General features: G+C 44.2%; 1 protein-coding gene across 1 annotated transcript in view; it reads left to right on the top strand.

Moving 5' to 3' along the window:
- Positions 1–25410, top strand: part of TMPRSS13 (transmembrane serine protease 13) — a 67107-nt gene that overhangs the window by 23472 nt on the left and 18225 nt on the right. Inside the window, exons 2-10 of the mRNA XM_073585242.1 lie at positions 166–292; positions 4391–4495; positions 11637–11759; positions 15444–15576; positions 16366–16464; positions 16561–16604; positions 19651–19825; positions 21580–21746; positions 24269–24367. Coding sequence (XP_073441343.1) covers positions 166–292; positions 4391–4495; positions 11637–11759; positions 15444–15576; positions 16366–16464; positions 16561–16604; positions 19651–19825; positions 21580–21746; positions 24269–24367 — 1072 coding nt within the window. The remainder of the gene's footprint in view (positions 1–165; positions 293–4390; positions 4496–11636; positions 11760–15443; positions 15577–16365; positions 16465–16560; positions 16605–19650; positions 19826–21579; positions 21747–24268; positions 24368–25410) is intronic.

The raw sequence follows: 25410 nt of genomic DNA, 5'->3' as shown, positions 1-25410 counted from the left end.
CAAAATGTTTAATGAAACCCAATTACAAAAAATGATTTTTAGCCCCAAATGCTTCCATTTAAGTAAAAAAAAAAAAAAAAAGTTGACTCAAAAGGTGGAAAAGCCTATTATAACACGCATTTACTTATTTTATTTCTATTTCACCCTGATTTCTGTGTTTTACAGCGTTACAATAATGCCCCGTACCCACCCTATTCAGGATTTAATCCGCCAGGAAACTATGGAACCAACTACCAGCCATATACCATTCAGCCAGGTCCCCCTCCTCCGTCCTACGTGATTGAGAGGCCATGTGAGTATCTTACTAATTAATATGTAGCAGAAAAGTATTGTCTACTTTCCTGGATACAATGGATTTATATCACTTATTTCACTTATCTATAGAGTTTCAAAAAGTTTGTTGTATTATAAAGAATATGATAAAGAACAGTGTGTGATGATGAAAGGTTTATTTTGAGTAAGCTCTGGGGAACTAGAGGTTTCCTAAACATAGATATTAATTATTGGTTTATATAACAAGTAATTATGATCTTCATCATAATAGCAGAAACCACAACAAAGTCTATGATAACTAGTAGAAACTTTTTCTTACTCGCAGCAGACACCAATATTTAGCCAAAATGCAACACTGGAAGAAGGAAAACTCTGTTCAATGAAGTTTTCTTGATCTCATGGTTGCATTTTGGTAAAATATTGCTGGTGATCAATATCAGATGGGTGGGGAGTCCAACACCAGGCAACCAGACGATCATCTGTCATCTTCTCCTGCAGCTACCGGATGTAAATCGTGTCCATAGCACAAAAAGAGGACTTGAAAATCCTCAAAAAATTCAAATGATGCAGGATGCAGTGGTCCCATATAGTTAAGATGGCGGCAACACACGTGCAAGAATACTGATGAGACAACTGCTAACATCCTACCAATCCATGGAGGGGGCGGCTGCTTGATATATAAATGCACAATGAAGACTTGTATGTGGTGTTGTTCACACTATGGCAATGCACAACATCCAGGTTAACAGCCTATTAGTTACTTCCTTCTATTAGATCAGGCGGGCTGCCCGGCGCTATTATTTTAGCCAAAATGTCAACTAATACCTCACACTTTTTAATGTGTTTTTTGCACTTTTTTATTCGGAGTGTAGTTGGGCCCATTTGGTCTTGTAAACTGTGGTGTCTGTTCACATGGGATTAGTGTTGAGCGATACCTTCCGATATCGGGAAATATCAGATCGGAAAATATACCCAAAAATATCGGATATCGCCGATTCCGATACCGGAAACCAATGCAAGTCAATGGGACACCAATACCGGAATGAAAATAAACCCTTTCTTTCCTTGTAGGTTAATTCTACATGAAGGAAAACAACTAAGAATAATGTAGAATGTATTGGGGGAGGTGGAGGAGACATTAAAGGCATAGAGGTTTAACCCAATCAAATGGAATAGCAGGAATTAATTTTTTTTTAAGACGTTCGGAGTTACAAAGATAATGACTATGTTAAAGGGGTTGTGTAGCAATAGAGGGAGACGTTCAGAAAAGACACATGTTGGCGGAGTGTGGGAACGGAGTGCTTCATCTAGCTTGGAGGCTGACTGAGCCCCTGACCCGGAGGACACGGCACGGATGCGGGCACCTGTATGCACAACAGACTGTGAGTAAAGCTTTGGAACTACATGCTCTGGTGTCCTCCATTTATTCCTGTGCCAACACACTCAGCACTGCTACATCTCTGTGCCTGGCACTGCACCATATACGTCTCTTCACTACCTCTCCATCTACACCGCCCTGGGACTACAGCCCTACCTGTGGAGGGCCACAACATCAAAGCTGCTCCACACCATCTCTCCCAGTGGATCTGTCTGCAGCGTCGGCTTAACATCTTCATTGCCGAACACCACAGGTGGCGTCACGAATCATTCACTCATAAACTTTAATCATCATCCACACGTTCAACATTTCCCTTTTACAATGGACGCCCAGGGCCACAGACCGGGTCACAGCTACCTTGACATCTCCCATTGAAACCAACAGGCCCGGTACCGAGTACCCCACCAGCCCTGGCGGGCGATCCAACTTGGTGGAAATACATAACAGAACAGGTTATCTGGGCTTTTCACATAATCTCAGTGCATATCTAGGCTGCAGAATGCTGACAATAAGTAATTTACCTTCTGTGGCTAGTCTGCACGGTTTCCAAGATATCATCTCTTGCTTCAAAGATAAACATCCAGGGGGGGGTGTTCTGGCATTGAAATGAGAACTGGTCGTTTCCTCCTCCCTCACTAGTTTCACTTTCACTGTTCAGTGTGTGTCTGGAGGAGGAGCAGCTGGGTGGTCGCTCGCAGCCAATCACAGCCATGCCATTAGTTAACATGCCTAACATGCATAACAGGATGTGCCCACACTTCTTAAGATTCCTCATTGGCTGAATAAAATCTGGCTCACAGCATTATGGGAACTTCCGATTCCGGTATTCGATATGCAAAAAGTATCGGAATTCTGATACCGCGAATATCGGCCGATACCCGATATTTGCAGTATTGGAATGCTCAACACTACATGGGATGCATCTTGATAGCGGTGGGCAGACAACCTGTCAAAAACTAGTATTCTGCAAGCTAATTACACTTGCAAAATGCTGGTTTTTCGCGGGAATTATGCATGTGGATTTCTCGCAGATTTCCCGCGGCAGGGAGTTGCGGAATTGCCGCGGAAATTTCCGCACATGTACACATAGCCTGAGGAGAGTTGTGCAGGAGACACCCTTGTAGGCATCTACAGTACATGGACTAGGGGCAGTGGACGGTACCGGAGACCGACCACTGCACCAGAAGAAGGGTATTGTTTGCTTGCTGGGCCCCATTACTAAGGACACCACATCGGCCATTGCCGGCGCCATTGAGTTCGCAGCAGGAGCTGCAGTTTAGAGACTTCCTGACATCTGTGCTATTGTACCGCCGTTATTTTGAACCGTTGTTCTTCACCTTAAGAATATCCTTTGATTTAACGTACTGTTTGTCTCTCCTGTATAACTCTTTGTCTCCCTATATCCTTTTCCATTCATGCTGTTTAACCCTTTACCTCCCTGTGTGGAGTATTCCCCTGTAAATAAACCCTTGGTCTGCTGCCTGCGTACCATCACTGCATCCCGCGTTCCTGCTTGTCACCTTACATCGCCATCACAGTTTACACTTTATGAATACTCTTTACTACTCTCATCTTTTTGGAACCATATTATTTCACTCCACGTAAAAACTCTACAGTTATAATTACCGCAGACTTTGGCTTCATTAATTTCTTATGCAACTTCCGAACTTGTCATTAATTATACAAATTATATAAGAAGAAGCTGGACACATTGATACTTTGACACGTGAAGGAATCCAGGCTATAAACTAAAGGATGGCTAAGTATATAGAACATTTATTAGGGTGATATAAGCTCCGGAATTAATGCTAATTATGTTACCTATGTGAAAAAAAGATCAACTGGCCAGAAATCAAATATTCTGAAAGCAGATCTGTTACCAGATGTTATCATTATTATTATTCATTATTTTTTATATATTTAATTTATTAATAATTGTTTAATTTCCTAGACCTGATGAGGCGGATGTACTTGCATTTTACCAACCCTGTCCAAAGTAGTGTATAATCCTTGGCAACGTTCTAAAAAGGTTGTATAGTCATTCTGACATGGATTTTCATGGTGAGTACACCAGCCTCATCAGATCTAAGTGCAGTTTAAATAGTAAAATATTGCAATAGATCCTCTTTCAATAAATCTTTGGAGCCTTTCTACTGAAATACAAAAAATCCCCAAAATTTAAGCCCTAGAATTATCCATTGCGCTTTTAAGTAATTTCTTAGTTGAAAGGCCAAAAATTGCTCTGTGCGAATACTACATCACAGCATAAAGCAGGTGAATGGAGTCGCCTTGTGACCTGCATTTTACCGCGACCATGAAAAAGAAGTCATTAAAAGCTAGGATAGATTGGAGTATTCACAATTTGCTTGTCGTAGTCGCGGTACCTTGCGGGTCACAAGGCAACACCATTCATCTGCATTGCGCTGCGGTGTAGCATCCATACAGAGCGATCTTTAGATGCGCCAACTGGTTCTCAGCCAAAAAACACCCATTTGACATATACAAAGCAATGGACAAAAGTGTAAGAACTAACTCATCCACTGCATTAGATGAGCCCAGCTATGTTCTAAGGGAAGTGTCCAAAAATTATTTTGTCCAAAAACAAACACCAGAATTGTGAATGCAGCTCTGGGTAAAAATACAGCCTGTACTTATGGATCACTTCAAGATATGTGAGATATAGGAAGTGATTTGACAATTTCAGGTACAGTGTAATTATCTGATCTCTTCTGCTTTCAGCTTCAAACAAGTTTCCGTTTTCCTTCTTTTCGCACCGGGGCTCCGGCATCTTTGTCATCCTCGTCATTGTCATCGCACTCATTGGAATTGGCCTCATCACGGCATGTGAGTATAGCGGCTCGTGTTACCTGCTGACCTGGGCAGAGTATTCCCAGTTGATAGATAGTGACACAGGTTATATACATCTTGTAATCACGTTTATTAGAATTATAACACTCACATCTGGATATAAGGCTGGGATCTGTTCCTGATATGTGGGGAGAGCATCGCAGTCTTATGTGCAGGGTATGTGTATATGTGTCTGCTGCTGGCAGCGGACAGGCGCTCACATTAGTTCTAGGTGACCGGATTTTTTTCAGAGAGTATGTCAGTGTGCGCTCATTGATTATACTAATGCATTAATGTAGAACTCCTCCAGGTTCTGTGCTGCCTGCAAATAATCTACCCCACCATACAGACCCCCAGAGAACAACAACACCAATCCCAGATTGTGATATTGCCACATTACAGCTCTGGAAACACTGGAGCCAAGAATTCCATTTTTATTTGATACTAGCTGAAGAGCCCGGCGCTGCCCGGGCATAGTAACTAACTGTGGTTAGTTATAACAAATTATAATTATCCTCCATCCCATAGTCCCGTGCCCATATACCCATCATACATATCCTCCATCCCATAGTCCCGTGCCCATATACCCATCATACATATCCACCATCCCATAGGCCCGTGCCCATATACCCATCATACATATCCTCCATCCCATAGGCCTGTGCCCATATACCCATCACACATCCTCCATCCCATAGTCCTGTGACCATATACCCATCATACATATCCACCATCCCATAGGCCCGTGCCCATATACCCATCATACATATCCTCTATCTCATAGGCCTGTGCCCATATACCCATCACACATCCTCCATCCCATAGTCCCATGCCCATATACCCATCATACATATTCGCCATCCCATAGTCGAGTGCCCATATACCCATCACACATCCTCCATCCCATAGTCCCATGCCCATATACCCATCACACATCCTCCATCCCATAGTCCCGTGCCCATATACCCATCACACATCCTCCATCCTATAGTCCCATGCCCATATACCCATCATACATATTCGCCATCCCATAGTCAAGTGCCCATATACCCATCACACATCCTCCATCCCAAAGTCCCGTGCCCATATACCCGTCATACATATCCTCCATCCCATAGTCCAGTGCCCATATACCAATCACACATCCTCCATCCCATAGTCAACCATTATGACATCATAATGAGCGGCGGGGCTTGCAACCTATGATGACATCAGCGTCGCCATGGCAACCATTATGACATCATAATGAGGGGTGGGGCTTGACACGCACACACTTTTTCCCCCATTATGTAGATAGGGGCAAAATTGTTTGGTGAATTGGAATGCGCAGGGTAAAAATTTCGCCTCACAACATAGCTTAGGACGCTCTCGGGGTCCAGACGTGTGACTGTGCCAAATTTTGTGGCTGTAGCTGCGACGGTGCGGATACTTATCCCGGACATAAACACACACACACACACATACATACACACATACATACATACACACACACATACATACATACATACACACATACATACATACATACACTCACTGGCCACTTTATTAGGTACACCTGTCCAACTGTGTGTTAAGACTTAATTTCTAATCAGCCAATCACATGGCGGCAACTCAGTGCATTTAGGCATGTAGACATGGTCAAGACAATCTCCTGCAGTTCAAACCGAGCATCAGTATGGGGAAGAAAGGTGATTTGAGTGCCTTTGAACGTGGCATGATTGTTGGTGCCAGAAGGGCTGGTCTGAGTATTTCAGAAACTGCTGATCTACTGGGATTTTCACGCACAACCATCTCTAGGGTTTACAGAGAATGGTCCGGAAAAGAAAAAAAATCCAGTGAGCGGCAGTTCAGTGGCCGGAAATGCCTTGTTGATGCCAGAGGTCAGAGGAGAATGGGCAGACTGGTTCGAGCTGATAGAAAGGCAACAGTGACTCAAATTGCCACCCGTTACAACCAAGGTAGGCAGAAGAGCATCTCTGAACGCACAGTGCGTCGAACTTTGAGGCAGATGGGCTACAGCAGCAGAAGACCACACCGGGTACCACTCCTCTCAGCTAAGAACAGGAAACTGAGGCTACAATTTGCACAAGCTCATCGAAATTGGACAGTAGAAGATTGGAAAAACGTTGCCTGGTCTGATGAGTCTCGATTTCTGCTGCGACATTCGGATGGTAGGGTCAGAATTTGGCGTAAACAACATGAAAGCATGGATCCATCCTGCCTTGTATCAACGGTTCAGGCTGGTGGTGGTGGTGTCATGGTGTGGGGAATTTTTTCTTGGCACTCTTTGGGCCCCTTGGTACCAATTGAGCATCGTTGCAATGCCACAGCCTACCTGAGTATTGTTGCTGACCATGTCCATCCCTTTATGACCACAATGTACCCAACATCTGATGGCTACTTTCAGCAGGATAATGCGCCATGTCATAAAGCTCGAATCATCTCAGATTGGTTTCTTGAACATGACAATGAGTTCACTGTACTCAAATGGCCTCCTCAGTCACCAGATCTCAATCCAATAGAGCATCTTTGGGATGTGGTGGAACGGGAGATTCGCATCAGGGATGTGCAGCCGACAAATCTGCACCAACTGTGTGATGCCATCATGTCAATATGGTCCAAAATCTCTGAGGAATGCTTCCAGCACCTTGTTGAATCTCTGCCACGAAGAATTGAGGCAGTTCTGAAGGCAAAAGGGGGTCCAACCCATTACTAGCACGGTGTACCTAATAAAGTGGCCAGTGAGTGTACACACTTTGAGCTTTATATATTAGATAAGACATTACAATCCCTCATAATCCATTGTGATCTGTTACAACCTGCCATGAGACATTATGATTGTCTGCAATCCGCTATTAAAACCTATTAAAATCCCTCATGACCTATTATGTTTTATTACAATTGCTTATAATCCATTGTGATCTGTTACATCCTTTGTAAACTATTATTTTAAAACCTGTGATGACTAATGACCCATTATGATCTGTTTCAATCCCCTGATCTATTATTAACTGTTACAATCCTTCATGATCCATTATGATCTATTACTATGATCTGCTTTCCCCATGATCCACATTAATCTATTACCATCCTTTATAATCAAATACAATCTGTTTCAATCCACCATGATGTGGTACAATCCATTATGATCTGGTGCAATCCCTCATGATCCATTATGATCTGTTACAATCCACCATGATCCATTATGATCTGTTGCAATCCCTCACAATCCATTATGATCTGCCATGATCTAATATGATCTGTTACAAGCCAACATGATCCATTATCTGTTACAATCCTTTATGATCTGTCACAATCGCTCATGATCCATTATGATCTGTTACAATTTACCATGATCCATTATCTGTTGCAATACCTTGTGATCCATTATGATCTGTTACAAGCCACCATTATCCATTATGACATATTACAATTCACCATGATGCAATATGAATGATCTATTACAATTCACCATGATCAATTATGATCTGTTACAATCCTTCATAATCGCTTATGATCGGTTACAATCCACCAAGACCCCTTATCATCTGTTACAATCCCTCATGATCCCTTATGATCTGTTACAATCCACCCTGATCCAAATTATGGCCAAATGACATCTAATGTGTATTATTCTATTTCTGGAATAGTCGTCCCGTATGAATGCCACACAGACAGTAATGCAGACGTACCTGCCTTCATCTTTGGAAACCAGAGATTGACTGAAGAATGACCCATGTTAGATAGCTGTCAACCTAATGCTCAGACAACTATTTTTCCGTTTTCTATGGGGAGATAGGAATTAGCTGCTGCCAGACATTTGCGGCAGTGGCTTATGTCACATGTGAAAAAAGTTTCTGGCACATTGAAATTCAACATGTTCAATCCTCCTTTCCTCTCCCCTATTTTTATCGGAGAGTCATGTTACTCAAATGCACATTACATGGCTTTCCGATCCTTGCAAAAAGGACAGGTACGGCTGACATTCATCTAATATAAATAGGCACCCAAGGGTCTGGTTTTGGGATGGAGAATATGTAATATGGAAATCTATCAGTGTTTTTATTTTTCAAAGCCATGCAGAAAAAGTTAAAGGAGATGGACATCTTTGGGGGTATTTTTTAATTTTTTTTTACTTAAAAGGGTTGTCTCAAGAACAAAAGTACATTTTAATCAATAGATCATGGAATATTAAGAAGTTCCACAATTGGATGTGTTTAAGAAAAATGTTCCTGTGCAGAGAAAATCGTATAAAGGCGTCTCTTCTGTGTACTGTGTAATCACTGTGTCTGACCATGTAGAGACGCTGTAGGTGATGGTCGTGTAAACACAGCTTCTGGCAAGGGGAGGAAGCATAAGTGAATATTCTGATATGAATGGCAGAGACTCTTTCAGCTGCTTCTTCTGAGGTAAGACATTTGGTGGGACAAATAGTAACTACTTTCCGGGATCTATTGAGTAAAATGTACGTTCATGGGATAACCCCTTTGAATGCATATAGTTTGGCTTGCAATAAAAATGTTGGACTGTCTCGTTCCTACAGCCTCTGTGTGTCATAGTGCATAACAGACATGCAGAATGAGTTAAGAGTGAGTCTGCCTGTGAGTTTGTTCTGAGAGCAGGGTAAATCAGTTTAGAAGACGGTTGAGGAGGAGAGAGATAAGAGTTACAGATCAGGATGAGCTCACTGATGGATTCACCAGTAACTCATTCTGAAGTCTGCCATGTACTGTGATACATAGAGGCTGTAGAAGCCAAACTGTATACTTATAATGAAACCGAACTGAAAAAAAATCAGCCAAGAATACAAGCATTTAAGTAAAAAAAATACTCCTGGTGATGTGAATATCCCATCATTCCTGAGCAGACTTTGCATCCTGTGTGACTTTGCTGTTTGTACTGACTCACTGATCTTCTGCAGAGCCTCCATAGGAGTAATGTAATGAGAAGTGGCAGCACCCTTTCCATATCTTCATTATATTTGATAACAATGGAAGGTGATAGGTTCTCCTTTAGTATTACATTAAAGATCATCAAACCTCTGATAGTGATTTTATTGGAACTATTCCTTGTATACAGGAAAAAAGCAGATTACCTGAAGGACCGTGAAACCTTTAGCGTAGCTGCAGACTTAGCGGAAATTTCCATCACATTTCCAAAATGCAGAGCAACTGTGTCAAATTCTGTTTGCCATGATTTTGCTGAAGAATTGCAGCCAAATTCCTTGACCAATTTGCCACTTTTGACCCTGGGTGTAAACTTTGGTATTTTACAGCAGCTTGGTCATTAGAATCCATGTTTGCAGAACATTCAAAAGATCCAAAGACGGTAGGTGTTATTATACACTGAGCTATCTCATTAGTAGAAACAATTGTCAAATAGTTGCCATGCTGTGACGGACTTCAGTAAGGAAGGGAGGCCTGAAACTGTCCCTGGAGATGGGACGCTAACTATCCCTGTCCCGGGGGTACTCTTGAAGGTAGAGAGGCCCGAGTCTCTGACTCCTCCTGTTAAATCCTGATCTGTCCCCTCCCCATAAGGTATGGGACAGAAATGTAATGTAAACATACAATCATACAAAAGCACTAACCAACAATAGGAGGAGGATAGGTACATGGAGGAATAAAATAAATGGGATCAGGGACCAGGAGATAAACACACACGTACTACAGCAACCTACAGAAAACTACTACAACAACTACACTCCCACCACTTAGCTTTAGCACACAGCACAGGAAGACAAATCTTTCACCAGCAGGGACAAGAAGGTCTGACCAGTTTATATAGGAAGAGGTAATGACTAGATCAGAAGCAGCTGAAATGGAGTTGTATGTTTCTGACCAGCATAGAAAGGGTTGTTAACCTCTTCAGCACCAGAGGAAACTAAATCTATTTAATATGGGACACAAATCACACCATCTCTAAAGAAGACCTGCAATTCATTACCCGACATGACTGTCTAACTCCAGATCTTCCAGAGGAACGTGACACCCTTGGCATAGAAGAAAGGCTATGTACACCTTCACAAATTTTGTTTTTAATGTTCAGTTGCTTCCTAAATGTAAAGTTATGCAACTTTCTAAATAGTCTTCATTATAAATTTACTACTATTTTGTTGATTTAGAGTGTCTAAATGCTTTATCTAGCTGAATGCTCTGCAAAAAAAGTTACAAATCTGTCAGAGCTCCTGCTCCAGGCTCTGATGGCTCTCTCTGTTTTCTCCCTTCCTTCTCTCAGTGTTAGAGGTAGCAGGAAGGATGGAGAAGGGTTGTATACAGATGTTCACAGTTTGGAAAGAAAATAAATACAGTTTCTTAAATGGCAGAGAAAATAGGCTACAAATAAGGAGGAAATGAGTGCAGGATAGAAGGTGATTTCAATGCTGAGAAATCCAGGCAAATACTTATACGCCATGTAATACAATCAAGGAGGCGTCAGATTGGCTCCAATTTCATTCTGCAGCAGAACAACAACCCCAAATATCCAACAATGTCAATAAGAATGAGAAGTCCTGGAAATGAAGATCCTGCCCCACAGAGCCCTGATCTTTCCATTTTTGAGTCTGTCCGGAATTACAAGAAGAAACAGAAGGATCTGCACAAGACTCATACACAGAAGGTCTGTGGTTAGTTCTCCAAGATGTTTGAAACAAAGTCCCTGCTGAGTTACTTCAAACACACAGAAGTATTGTATCTCTATATAGTGATATATCAAATATAGGGATAACAGTGTAGACAAGCAGTGACAGTCCATTAATGTGTCTCAGAAACATAAGCTCAGGAGTAGGATGAAGATACTGAACCAGAACTGTCACTCAAAGACAAGTGCTCACCCCGTGCAGCAACAAGGAAGTGAGGAGACTGGAGAGCTGTGTGCTGCTCAAGACACAACTTGAGAAAAACCCTCTAAAAACATGTTCCTGTACTGACTGTGAAGCAGCGCATAGGTTTTACTGATACCTTAAAGTTGAAATCAATCTGATGAACTCCATCCTACAGATATTTAGAGCTGCCACATGTTAGATGGAGTTGGAGGTACACATGCTTGGTATTGATGTTGAAGTGACACCAGATAAACCAGTTTGTATAAATCAACCATGTCCTGCTTGACACCATTATTGCTTTCTTCTTTTTTCCAGATAAACTTAACGCATTTGGGAGCTCGAGTTCATCTGGCCAACCCAAAGAGAAATGCTTTCCCAACAAGACTTTGTGCAATGGGATCGCTGAGTGTTCAGAAGGAGGAGACGAGGCTGGATGCGGTAATATTACTCTGCTTCACTTGTCATATGAAGAATGTATCATAGAATGTTAGCGTTGGATGGGACCTCCAGGGTCATCGTGTCCAAACCCCTGGTGGTTAGGTGGTTAGAAACAAAGGTTTGGGTAAAAATTGAGACATGTTCACACAGATAACAAGGAAATCTGATGCCCCCGGGTGCCCAATATATGACTACCATGAGACATAATGGAGAACATCTCAGGTTCTACTAATCTGTAGTCAGCTTTATGGTTACAACAACAATATAGAGAGTTCTACAAACAGCATAAACATCATGGAGTATAGTATAACGTAGTATAGGGTAAAGTCTAGAATGCAGGTCTTATTACCTATGTGTTGAAGGTTGTTAGAGGTTAATAGAACTTCCCTGGTAATCTAGATTTGTAACTTCTTCCCTAGCTGTTTAGGGTAGTTGAAAGATTAATGGCATCTACAGTTGTGGCCAAAAGTATTGACACCCCTGCAATTCTGTCAGTTTCTTCCTGAAAATGATTGAAAACACAAATTCTTTGGTATTATTATCTTCATTTAATTTGTCTTAAATGAAAAAACACAAAACAGAATGAAGCAAAAAGCAAAACATTGATCATTTCACACAAAACTCCAAAAATGGGCCATACAAAAGTATTGGCACCCTCAGCCTAGTACTTGGTTGCACAACCTTTAGCCAAAATAACTGCGACCAACCGCTTCCGGTAGCCATCAATGAGTTTCTTACAATGCTCTGCTGGAATTTTAGACCATTCTTCTTTGGCAAACTGCTTCAGGTCCCTGATATTTGAAGGGCGCCTTCTCCAAACTGCCATTTTTAGATCTCTCCACAGGTGTTCTATGGGATTCAGGTCTGGACTCATTGCTGGCCACCTTAGAAGTCTCCAGTGCTTTCTCTCAAACCATTTTCTAGTGCTTTTTGAAGCGTGTTTTGGGTCATTGTCCTGCTGGAAGACCCATGACCTCTGAGAGAGACCAAGCTTTCTCACACTGAGCCCTACATTATGCTGCAAAATTTGTTGGTAGTCTTCTGACTTCATAATGCCATGCACACGGTCAAGCAGTCCAGTGCCAGAGGCAGCAAAGCAACCCCAAAACATCAGGGAACCTCCGCCATGTTTGACTGTAGGGACCGTGTTCTTTTCTTTGAATGCCTCTTTTTTCTCCTGTAAACTCTATGTTGATGCCTTTGCCCAAAAAGCTCTACTTGTGTCTCATCTGACCAGAGAACATTCTTCCAAAACGTTTTAGGCTTTTTCAGGTAAGTTTTGGCAAACTCCAGCCTGGCTTTTTTATGTCTCGGGGTAAGAAGTGGGGTCTTCCTGGGTCTCCTACCATACAGTCCCTTTTCATTCAGACGCCGACGGATAGTACGGGTTGACACTGTTGTACCCTCGGACTGCAGGCCAGCTTGAACTTGTTTGGATCTTAGTCGAGGTTCTTTATCCAACATCCGCACAATCTTGCGTTGAAATCTCTTGTCAATTTTTCTTTTCCGTCCACATCTAGGGAGGTTAGCCACAGTGCCATGGGCTTTAAACTTCTTGATGACACTGCGCACGGTAGACACAGGAACATTCAGGTCTTTGGAGATGGACTTGTAGCCTTGAGATTGCTCATGCTTCCTCACAATTTGGTTTCTCAAGTCCTAAGACAGTTCTTTGGTCTTCTTTCTTTTCTCCATGCTCAATGTGGTACACACAAGGACACAGGACAGAGGTTGAGTCAACTTTAATGCATGTCAACTGGCTGCAAGTGTGATTTAGTTATTGCCAACACCTGTTAGGTGCCACAGGTAAAGGGCATGTCACACTAAGAGATATCGCTAGCAATATCGCTATAACTAGTGACGTTATAGCGATATTGCTAGCGATATCGCTGCATGTGATACTTACCTACGACCGGCTCCCCCGCTGGTTATCGCTGATCGCGTGAGAACGTCCAGGACCGTTTCTCGTCGTCATCTTCCTGTGTCGCTTCCTGCTGTGACGACGAGCGACGCGTGGAGCCGGGCGGGAGGACGCAGGATCGCCGCGTCTGACAGGTAAGTAGCGACCCCCGTCCCCAGCGATGTCGCTAGTGAGATCTGCCTATGTGGCAGCTCACTAGCGACCACTTAGCGATGTACCAGCGATCCTGATCGCTGGTTGGGATCGCTGGTACATCGCTAAGTGTGACAGTACCCTAAGTTACAGGTGCTGTTAATTACACAAATTAGAGAAGCATCACATAATTTTTCGAACAGTGCCAATACTTTTGTCCACCCTCTTTTTTATGTTTGGTGTGGAATTATATCCAATTTGGCTTTAGGACAATTCTTTTTCTGTTTTTTCATTTAAGACAAATTAAATGAAGATAATAATACCAAAGAATTTGTGTTTGCAATCATTTTCAGGAAGAAACTGAGTATTATCTGACAGAATTGCAGGGGTGTCAATACTTTTGGCCACATCTGTACCCTGGTGGTCTAGGGCATTGTCTACAGGCTATGATGTCTTTCCTAGCTGTTTAAGATTGTTAAAAGTTAATGGCACTTTTTCTGGTGGTCTAGTGTAATAGATTTGTAAATTCTTCCCTAGTTGTTTAGGGTAGTTGAAAGGTTAATGTCTGCTATCCTGGTGGTCTAGGGTAATGTCTAGAATCTGTGACTTCTTCCCTAGCTGTTTAACATTGTTAGAGGTTAACGACATTTTCCCTGCTGGTCTTGAGCACTAGATTTGTAACTTCTTTCCTAGCTGTTTAGGGATGTTGAAAGGTTAATGGCTGCTTCCCTGGTGGTCTAGGGCAATGTCTAGTGTCTATGACATCTTCCCTAGCTTTTTAAGGTTGTTAGAGGTTAATGACACTTCCCAAGTGGTCTAGTGTAATAGAGTGGCACATGCCTTCATCTCTAGCTGTCTGTGATAATAAAAATGTTAATTAATTGTTGCTTCCCTGGAAGGCTTTGATAACAAAACAATGAATAGCTTCTTCCCAGGAGGGATTAATGGATGCTCCTGTTAGTTTAGAGCTTTTTTTGCATTTAGTCCTGATTGGTCTAGTGTAGTGAAAGTGCTAATACTTGTGTACAGTCCAATTTTGGCAGAGTCCTGCCTGTGTAAACTGAAGCTGGACATTATGTGCTCTCACTTTGCGCTGATTACAAAGATGAGTGCAGGCTCGGACTGGTCAGTAGGAGAAAAGGGGAATCCTCCGGTAGGCCTCCCCTGTGAAGTAGTGCTGATTCTATTACACTTGATTCACAATTTACAGAAAAAGGTATAATGTAATCATTCATTGAACAAGCTAGCCAGGTTAACATTACATAGAAGCAAAAGTAAATTTGTGTTGTAGGGTCAGGTTATTTTTGCATGTAACTGAACAGTGGGCCCCAATAATCAATGTTATTAGTGGGCCTTTGGTGGCCTTTCCACAGACTGACACAATGGAGACGATGAAGAATTTTTTTTTTCCATCTTCTCTTCATCTGAGAAAATTGGATCATGCTAAGATCACACTCTTATCAGATTGTGATTAGCATAATCGCACCGATCTTCTCGGATGACCCCAGCCTTAAAGTGAACACAGCAGACAATAGTTTTATTCAGCCGCGTTGATAACATTATCTACCGACTGCATATAATTGCATTTTCATTGACCTGACCCTGACATTCAATGCTCTTACTCCTAACAGTTCGCTTTATGTGGGAGAATTCACTACTCGAAGTCATGTCTCGAAGCCAGGAGAACCTGTGGTTACCAGTCTGCTCTACAGGGGTGGATAATAACTTTGCCTCGTACGTGTGCCAGCGCTTCGGCTTCCAGGAGTGAGTATTACCGTAACTTTGACATTTTCTTCATCACTTCACATCAGTCCGGTGCGGGGCGCCTATATGCACCTGTCCAAGACTTTTTGCCTACTTTTTCCCTGTTTATAGATCATTTAGCCCCCTTTTTTGCCCCTCTTTTGCTCATGTTGCATGTGATCACTGCAGCCAATCAGTGTCTTCCATGGTCATATGCTCCCATTACTGGGCAATTATGCCAGTAGTGCTGTGTGTGACCAAAGAATCACAGAATCATAGAATGGTAGAGTTGGAAGGGACCTCCTGGGCCATCTGGTCCAACCCCCTGCTCAAAGCAGGATTAGCTAAATCATCCCAGTCAGATGTCTGTCCAGCCTGTTTGAAGACTTCCATTGAAGGAGAACTCACCACTGCTCGTGGCAGCTTGTTCCACTCATTGATCACTCTAACTGTCAAAAAGGCACTGATTGGCTGCAGCGGTTATGTGCTGGCATCTTGATCTCTCCTCATGGTGTCTGCAGGCATTTTATCATGTAAAGGGGTTGTCCATTTTCAGTAAAGTTTTGGGAGTGACAGGTAATGTTGGAAAATAACAAACTTAGCAGTGCTTACCTTTTGAAGCCGCTGCTGCTGCAGCGCCTCTTCTCTGTTGTTCCCACCATCATCCTGACAAATCCCCTTTAAAGATATGGTTCATTCTTCCCTCTTTATCTCTTTATGACATTACAGCATGTGTTGTTTTTATTACTCACTCTCATCCTACAGCGTATTACTATATTATAGGACATCATATTTTTTGTCCCTCCCTAGAATCCCAACTGTAGCCCAGGTGGCCATGAGTGACAACCCTAACAATGTAGGGCTTTTTGCCTCTAGACCATCCGACACCATACAAGGAGGTCTGGACAGGTATGAATATTTATTCCTCTTTATTTAGCTCCTAATTGAATTTTTACTTGTAATTCTTTGCACAACTACTTATTTTTGCCCTTTCTATTATCTCAGTCGAGCTTGTTCGGGCGGCCAGTACCTGTCTGTTAGATGCTCAGGTAAGCGGCACAGTTCGTAGTAGCTACATCTGCTTCTTAAGCTAGCCCTGTAAATATTTTCTAAACATGAGAAAATCGAATTAATGATAATTAAATTAATGGCAAATTTTAGTTAATTCAATGAAAAAATGTCCACTGCAATTTTACAAAGATACAGAAAATTGCATTAGCCAAAGAAGGCTTACATGACCTCAGGCATGGGGGTGCCCCCACAGACAGTGGCTCTCCTCTCTGGCCACTTTGCCTGTTTTCCTACTCGCCACCTGCCTCCTCTCAGTGACTGACACGTCACTTTTGCCATTACCCTGTTGGGCAACGCATGCGCAGAACGATAGTCCAGTTCTCAAAGCATTATGAGGACTACTGATGAGCGAACATGCTCGGATAACATCTTATCCGAGCATGCTTGGGTGTTATCCGAGTTTCTCATGCGGGCTTGTATATTATGTTCGAGTCCGCATAGTTGGACAGCCTCAACACTCACAGGGATTCCCTACCAAACAGCTAATCCCTGTTGTACAGTGGGTACGGAAAGTATTCAGACCCCATTAAATTTTTCACTCTTTGTTTCATTGCAGCCATTTGGTAAATTCAAAAAAGTTCATTTTTTTTCTCATTAATGTACACTCTGTACCCCATCTTGACTGAAAAAAAAAAGTGGAAATTTTTGTAATTTTATTAAAAAAGAAAAACTGAAATCTCACATGGTTATAAGTATTCAGACCCTTTGCTCAGACACTCATATTTAAGTCACATGCTGTCCATTTCCTTGTGATCATCCTTGCGATGGTTCTACTCCTTCATTGGAGTCCAGCTGTGTTTAATTAATCTGATAGGGCTTGATTTGTAAAGGCACACACCTGTCTATATAAGACCTCACAGTGCATGTCAGACCAAATGAGAATCATGAGGTCAAAGGAACTAGTCAAGGAGCTGAGAGACAGAAGTGTGGCAAGGCACACATCTGGAAAAGGTTGCAAAAGAATTTCTATAGTACTCAAGGTTCCTAAGAGCACAGTGGCCTCCATGATACTTAAATGGAAGAAGTTTGGGACAACCAGAAGTCTTCCTAGACCTGGCCGTCCAGCCAAACTGAGCAATCATGGGAGAATAGCCTTGGTGAGAGAGGTAAAGAAGAACCCCAAGATCACTGTGACTGAGCTCCACAGATGCAGTAGGGACATGGGAAAAAGTTCCACAAAGTCAACTGTCACTACAGCCCTCCACCAGTCGGGCATTTATGGCAGAGTGGCCCGACGGAAGCCTTCACTCAGTACCAGACATATGAAAGTCCACATAGCCCGCAAACACATGAAGGAGTCCCAGACTATGATAAATAAGTTTCTCTGGTCTGATGAGATGAAGATAGAACTTTTTGGTGATAATTCTAAGTAGTATGTGTGGAGAAAACCAGACACTGCTCATCACCTCCCCAATACAATCCCAACAGTGAAACATGGTGGTGGCAGCATCATGCTATCGGAGTGTTTTTCTGTTTTTCAGCTGCAGGGACAGGACGACTGGTTGCAATTGAAGGAAACATGAACGCGGCCAAGTACAGAGATATCATGAATGAAAACCTCTTTCAGAGAGCTCTGGACCTCAGACTTAAGGGGGTTTTACACATAGCGATATCGCTAACGATATCGCTATAACGTCACCGATTTTGTGACGTTATAGCAATATCGCTGGCGATATCGCTATGTGTGATACTTACCTTCGACCGGCTCCCCCGCTGTCCATCGCTGATCGCGCGAGGATGTCCGGCTCCATTTCTCGTCGTTAGCTTCCTGCTGTGACGACGAGCGACGCGTGGAGGCGGGTGGGAGGACGCCAGGATCGCTGTGTGTGAAAGGTGAGTATCGTGCGCTGCGTTGCTGCGGCATCACTGTGAGGTCTGCCTGTGTGACAGCTCACTAGCGATCATTTAGCGATGCACCAGCGATCCTAACCGGGTCGGATTGCTGGTCGGATGGCTGGTGCATCGCTAAATGTAAACGGCCCTTTAGCTGAAGGTTCACCTTCCATCAAGACAATGACCCTAAACACACAGGTAAAATAACAAAGGAGTGGCAACTCTGTGACCATTCTTGACTGGCCCAGGCAGAGCCCTGACCTAAAGCCAATTGAGCATCTCTGGAGAGACCTGAAAATGGCTTTCCACCAACGTTCACCATCCAACCTGGCGGAACTGGAGAGGATCTGCAAGGAAGAATGGCAGAGGATCCCCAAATCCAGGCGTGAAAAACTAGTTGCATCATTGCCAAGAAGACTCATGGCTGTACTAGCTCAAAAGGGTGCTTCTACTTAATACTGAGCAAAGAGTCTGAATACTTATGACCATGTGATATTTCAGTTTTTCTTTTTTAATACATTTGCAAAAATTTCTACATTTCTTTTCTTTTCAGTCAAGATGGGGTGCAGAGTGTACTTTAATGAGAAAAAAATAACTTTTTTGAGTTTACCAAATGGATGCAATGAAACAAAGAGTGAAAAATTTAAGGGGGTCTGAATTCTTTCCGTACCCACTGTATTCAGGCTGCCTAACAGCCGCAAATCATGCAGTCGACTCGACCATAATATAGGAGCACGCCCGAGATATTCTGATAGCACCAGAGCATGCTCGGATAAGACGTTATCCAAGCACGTTCGCCCATCACTAATCAGAACCTTAGTGCGCATGTAAGGCTGCAGGGAAAGATGTGCCAGATATCGGGCAGGGGACACATGTGTGACCTGTTAGTCACTCATAGGAGGCAGGCAGTGGGCAGGAAAAGAAGGAAAGAGGTTGGAGAGCTGTAAGTGCAGTGCCAACCCCGATGGCTGATTTGCATAAAAATTCACCAGTGAAACTCTGAAAAACTAAAGTATGGATTTAATCAACACTACAGTGACTTTTCATAGATGACAGTTTGGCTCTTTAAAAACCTGATGACAGGTTCCCATTTAAAAAGCAGAAGACGCACAGGTCGACAGGTTATTGATCCATCATTCTTGGAGGGTTTATCTCATTTCTTCATTTAACGATGAATTATTTACTCTACAGACTGTGGGCAGCAGAAGAAGAGCAGCAGGATCATTGGTGGCACCGAGGCCAACCCTGGTGAATGGCCTTGGCAAGCGAGCTTGCAGATCCGCACAGAGAGATATTATGAGCATGTATGTGGAGGGACAATCATTAACAACCAATATGTGCTATCTGCAGCTCACTGCTTCACCGGGTAAATAGAGGATGGACTATTTCAATTCAATACTATGAATATGCACTACAGGAAGGGTTTGTGATGTACATACAATGCCATTGATTCATTTTGATTTTTCAAGTGCAATCAGCCGACTTCATTGCGTTTAAGACTTCATTCAGACTGTTATAATGTATCGCTGTATTACACACTTGCAAAAGTCTCAGAACCAATCACCTTTTGTGGTCTACATCCTATCAATTTTTGGAGCACTGTGCTATTAGGCACAGGACATTTTTTGGATGTGCTTTCCTTTAGGTTTTCAAGGGTTTAGGTGGAGACTGAGAGCCTCTTTTAGGTTGTGATCAAGAGAATTTTTAGGTGGTAACTGAGAGCCTCCTTTAGGTGGTGATGGAGAGCCTCCTTTAGGTGGTGATGGAGATCCTCCTTTAGGTAATGATCGAGAGCTTCCTTTAGGTGGTGATTAAGAGCTTCCTTTAAGGTGGTGATGGAGAGCCGCCTTTAGGTGGTGATCGAGAGCCTCTTTTATGTGGTGATCGAGAGCCTCCTATAGGTAATGATCGAAAGCCTCCTTTAGGTAATGATCGAGAGCCTCCTTTAGGTGGTGATGGAGAGCCTCCTTTAGGTGATGATCGAGAGCTTCCTTTAGGTGGTGATTAAGAGTCTCCTTTAGGTGGTGATCGAGAGCTTCCTTTAGGTGGTGATGGGCCTTTAGGTGGTGATCGAGAGCCTCTTTTAGGTGGTGATCGAGAGCCTCCTTTAGGTGGTGATTGAGAGCCTCCTTTAGGTGGTGATCGGGAGCCTCCTTTAGATGGTGATGGAGAGCCTCCTTTGGTCACAAGTCTTGGTGTGATCGTGGGTCCAATGACCCAAACTAATGGCCTCTTAGGGATCTATGTCCAAAACATTAAATGTAAGGAAGATCAACCTCATGTGTTCCCTTTTGTCTCTTTTAGAAAAAGTTTATCGTGTTATACCTGGATGAAAAAGAGGAGCAGGATAGAGTATCAAGTATTGTCAGCAATGCTAGAAGTCGATATTGACCCTATAAAGATCCTTGACACATAGCTTAGGACAAAAGCCAAACCAGAATCTTCTCCAAAAGGAAAAGACCCCAAATTGCAGACAACTGTTTTGGGATTCTTAACTCTCATCAGTGCAAAGTGGCATCTTGTTGTGTCCTTTAGGTCTTTCTATGCTGACCTGGTGCTCTTAACAAGGAGAACAGTTATCGCTCACAACTTTGTCAAAGACCTTCACCCAGCCAGTCATTTACATCTCACCGATGAGAAGCAGGAATGCCGAAACAGCTGTCTGCAAATGGAGATCTTATCATTTTGAAGTAAAGTTTGGTTTGGCTTTATATCTAAAGTCATGTGGCAAAGCTTTTTATAGGGTGAATATTGACGTCTAGGATTCTTATCTTCATTAGGTTAGGTGGCACTAAAGATCTTACCTTCTTCTTCTTTGAAGTTTTCCTTACAGCTGTAGTGCTCATTTAGACGTCCGTGCAAATCGCTCTGAGGTCCGACCTCAATACATGGACTGGTGGTGGGTCTCCCGACTGCGGTGTGACATCTTCATATAATTATATAAGGCTGTCATGCTCGGGTTGGAGAGCCGTGGCCAATCCATTCATTGTGGTCCGTCCAATTGGCAAGGATCTTTAAAGGGACGATATTATTTTCTTCTTTTAAAAGGCTGTGTGCACACTTTATTTTAATCCTTTTCTTTTAAAACGTTTGCAAAAATTCATTGATTTCTCCCAACAGTAAAGAGCCCCTTCATTACTGGAGGATAGTGACCGGCACGGTCAATCTGGCCGAGTCCGGCACCGTGTCATTTATCGTGGCTGTGATTAGACACGAGAACTATAACCAACGCACGGATGACTTTGATGTGGTCTTGCTGAAATTAAGTAACCCACTTACTTTCACAGGTAAAAAAAAAAAATAGATATTTGTGTTTCGGTCTTTATTTCCAGGTCAAACATGGAAGCAAGCAGATCCAATGATCGATACTGCTGGATATTCTCAATGTCAATAATGCCCAATATAATTGATTTATTTGCACGTGGTGCTCCATACTGTAGCGTTCATAGCAAATATCATTCAGCATTTTACTAAGTGGCAAAATATGATTCCTAGGTGTCTTTTTTATTCTTTACATTTACATGCCTAGTATGTGCCGCAGTGTCACATACAAGGGTGGGACTACCGCGGTTGCAGCGGTCCCGGAGCCATCAGGGGCCCAATCGCTGAGCTGCGGACGCTCATTGGCTGTGCAGCTCCGTTCTTTGATTGGCTGCAACTGGCTGCTCGGTGCGCACAGGACCTGTGATGAGGTCACAGGAGGGGAGGAGTCAGGGGCTCACATGATCATGGGCCTCTGTCTGAGGCCCCTGATCATGGGACACCCTGACTCCTCCCCTCCTGTGACCTCATCACAGGTGCTGTGTGCACAGCCCTCAGTGTATGCTGGACTCTGCTGTGCTGGTTGTCATGGTGCGCTGCTGGATGAGGGTAAGTTTATGTGTGGGGTCAGGAGGGGTTTACAGGGTGGATGTAGAAGAGCCGTGTGTGTATGAGGTGTGGCGAGCCGTGTGTCATGTGTACGAAGTGTATGGAGTGCAGCCGTGTGTGTACAAGGTGCACGGAGCAGAGCCGTGTGTGTACGAGGTGTAGGGAGCAGAGCCATGTGTGTACGAGGTGTACGGAACGGAGCCGTGTGTGTACAGAGTGCAGCCGTGTGTGTACGCGGTGTACGGTGCGGAGCCGTGTGTGTACGGAGCACAGCCATGTGTGTACGAGGTGTACGGAGCGGAGCCGTGTGTGTACGGAGCGCAGCCATGTGTGTACGAGGTGTACGGAGCGCAGCCGTTTGTGTACGATGTGTACGGAGCGGAGCCGTGTGTGTATGAGGTGTGCGCAGCGCAGCCGTGTGTGTACGAGGTGTACAAAGCGGAGCCGTGTGTGTACGATGTGAACTGAGCCGTGTGTACCGAGCGCAGCCTTGTGTGCGCGAGGTGTGCGGAGCGCAGCCGTGTGTGTACAAGGTGTACGGAGCGGAACCGTGTGTGTATGAGGTGTGCGCAGCGCAGTTGTGTATGTACGTGGTGTACAAAGCGGAGCCATGTGTGTACGAGGTGAACTGAGCCGTGTGTACCGAGCGCAGCCTTGTGTGTACGAGGTGTGCGGAGCGCAGCCGTGTGTGTACGGAGAGCAGCCGTGTGTGTGCGAGGTGTACAAAGCGGAGCCGTGTGTGTGCGAGGTGAACTGAGCCATGTGTACCGAGCGCAGCCTTGTGTGTACGAGGTGTGCGGAGCGCAGCCGTGTGTGTACGGAACGCAGCCGTGTGTGTGCGAGGTGTGCGGAGTGGAGCCGTGTGTGTACAGAGCGCAACCGTGTGTGTACGAGGTGTGCGGAGCGCAGCCGTGTGTGTACGGAGCAGAGGTGTACAAAGCGGAGCCGTGTGTGTACGAGGTAAACTGAGCCATGTGTACCGAGCGCAGCCTTGTGTGTACGAGGTGTGCGGAGCGCAGCCGTGTGTGTACGGAGAGCAGCCGTGTGTGTGCGAGGTGTACAAAGCGGAGCCGTGTGTGTGCGAGGTGAACTGAGCCATGTGTACCGAGCGCAGCCTTGTGTGTACGAGGTGTGCGGAGCGCAGCCGTGTGTGTACGGAACGCAGCCATGTGTGTGCGAGGTGTGCGGAGTGGAGCCGTGTGTGTACAGAGCGCAGCCGTGTGTGTACGAGGTGTGCGGAGCGCAGCCGTGTGTGTACGGAGCAGAGGTGTACAAAGCGGAGCCGTGTGTGTACGAGGTGAACTGAGCCATGTGTACCGAGCGCAGCCTTGTGTGTACGAGGTGTGCGGAGCGCAGCCGTGTGTGTACGGAATGCAGCCGTGTGTGTGCGAGGTGTGCGGAGTGGAGCCGTGTGTGTACGGAGCGCAGCCGTGTGTGTGCGAGGTGTACAAAACAGAGCCATGTGTGTACGAGATGAGCTGAGCCGTGTGTGTCCAGAGCGCAGCCTTGTGTGTACGAGGTGTGCGGAGCGGAGCCGTGTGTGTACGGAGCGGAGCCGTGTGTGTACGAGGTGTACGGAGCGGAGCCGTGTGTGTACTGAGCGCAGCCGTGTGTGTACGAGGTGTACGGAGCGGAGCCGTGTGTGTATGGAGCGCCGCCATAATACTATGTGGAGGGCTATTTGTGGATCCATCATACTATGTGGAGGCTATTTGTAGGGTCATCATGCTATTTGTAGGTGCTGTGCCCCCGCCGAATATTTTTTCCTTGGGGGCCAATTAGGACTTTTGCTATGGTGCCCCATAATTTCTATGTATGCCCCTGTTTCTGCTGCTTCTTTCATAATAAGTTTCTTGTGCAAATTCTGAGCCTAAACTTTTAAAAGCTTGCAGAATCATTTATGAAAAATAATTTGATTTAATCTTAATCTATCGTTTAGCTGTGATTCAGCCCGCCTGCCTTCCAATGAGCCAGCAGACGTTTATCCCCAACACCCGATGCTGGATTAGTGGCTTTGGAAAAACTGTCGCCTCTTCAAGTAAGTAACATAAGATAATAGTGGTACAAGTGGTCAGACATCTTTCATAAACCAAGGATGCTTGTGCATGTGGGAAGGAGTAGATAGGCAATCACACTATTCTTATGCTCATTCTAGCCGCATGTCTCCACCTGTATCATATGTATGCGGAGGCATTATACTGTTTGGAGTGCTATGAGGGCCATTATAGTGTGTGGAGGGTTGTGCGGGGGTCATTTCCTTACCCTCCACAAGTCGAGAGTGCATGTGTATAGGGTCTCCCGACCCTCCCCGAATTGAGGGAGCATGGGTAAGTGAGCTTCCCAATCTTCTTCAAATTAAAAATTAATGTGTATGGAGCCTTCCAACCCTCCTCGAGTGGAAAGAGCATGTGTATGGGATCTCCTGACCCTCCCTGAATCGAAAGTGCATATTTACAGGGGCTTCCTGACCCTCCTCGAATTGAGAATGCATGTGTATGAGGGATTCCAGATCCTCCCCAAGTCAATAGTGTACGTGTATGGAGGCTTCCTGACTCTCCATGTCTTGAGAGTACATGTGAATGGGGACCTTCCGAACCTGCCTGACTCAATAGTGTACAGTTGTGGGTGAAGCCATGACAACCCAAAACATCCAAATGACCCTGATCAAAACTTCTCATACCCCATTTCTTAATACTGTGTATTGCCCCCTCTAACATCAATAAGAGCTTGAAGTCTTTTGTGGTAGTTGTGGTTGAGTTTCTTTACTTTCTCAGATGGTAAAGCTGCCCACTCTTCTTTGCAAAAAGCCTCCAGTTCCTGTAAATTCCTGGGCTGTCTAGCATGAACTGCCCGCTTGAGGTCTCCCCAGAATGACTCAATGACATTGAGGTCTGGAGACTGAGATGGCCACTCCAGAACCTTCACTTTGTTCTGCTGTAGCCAATTACAGGTCGACTTGGCCTTGTGTTTTGGATCATTGTTATGTTGGAATGTCCAAGTACGTCCCATGCGCAGCTTCCAGGCTGATGATTGCAAATTTGCCTCCAGTATTTTCTGATACAGTCATATGTAAAAGTTTGG

The sequence above is a fragment of the Dendrobates tinctorius genome, unplaced genomic scaffold (assembly GCF_039654945.1).
Source record: "Dendrobates tinctorius isolate UK_male_01 unplaced genomic scaffold, ASM3965494v1 ptg000086l, whole genome shotgun sequence".
Taxonomy (NCBI): domain Eukaryota; kingdom Metazoa; phylum Chordata; class Amphibia; order Anura; family Dendrobatidae; genus Dendrobates; species Dendrobates tinctorius.
Note: the sequence above shows the minus strand (reverse complement) of the source record. Positions and strands in the feature narration are given on the sequence as shown.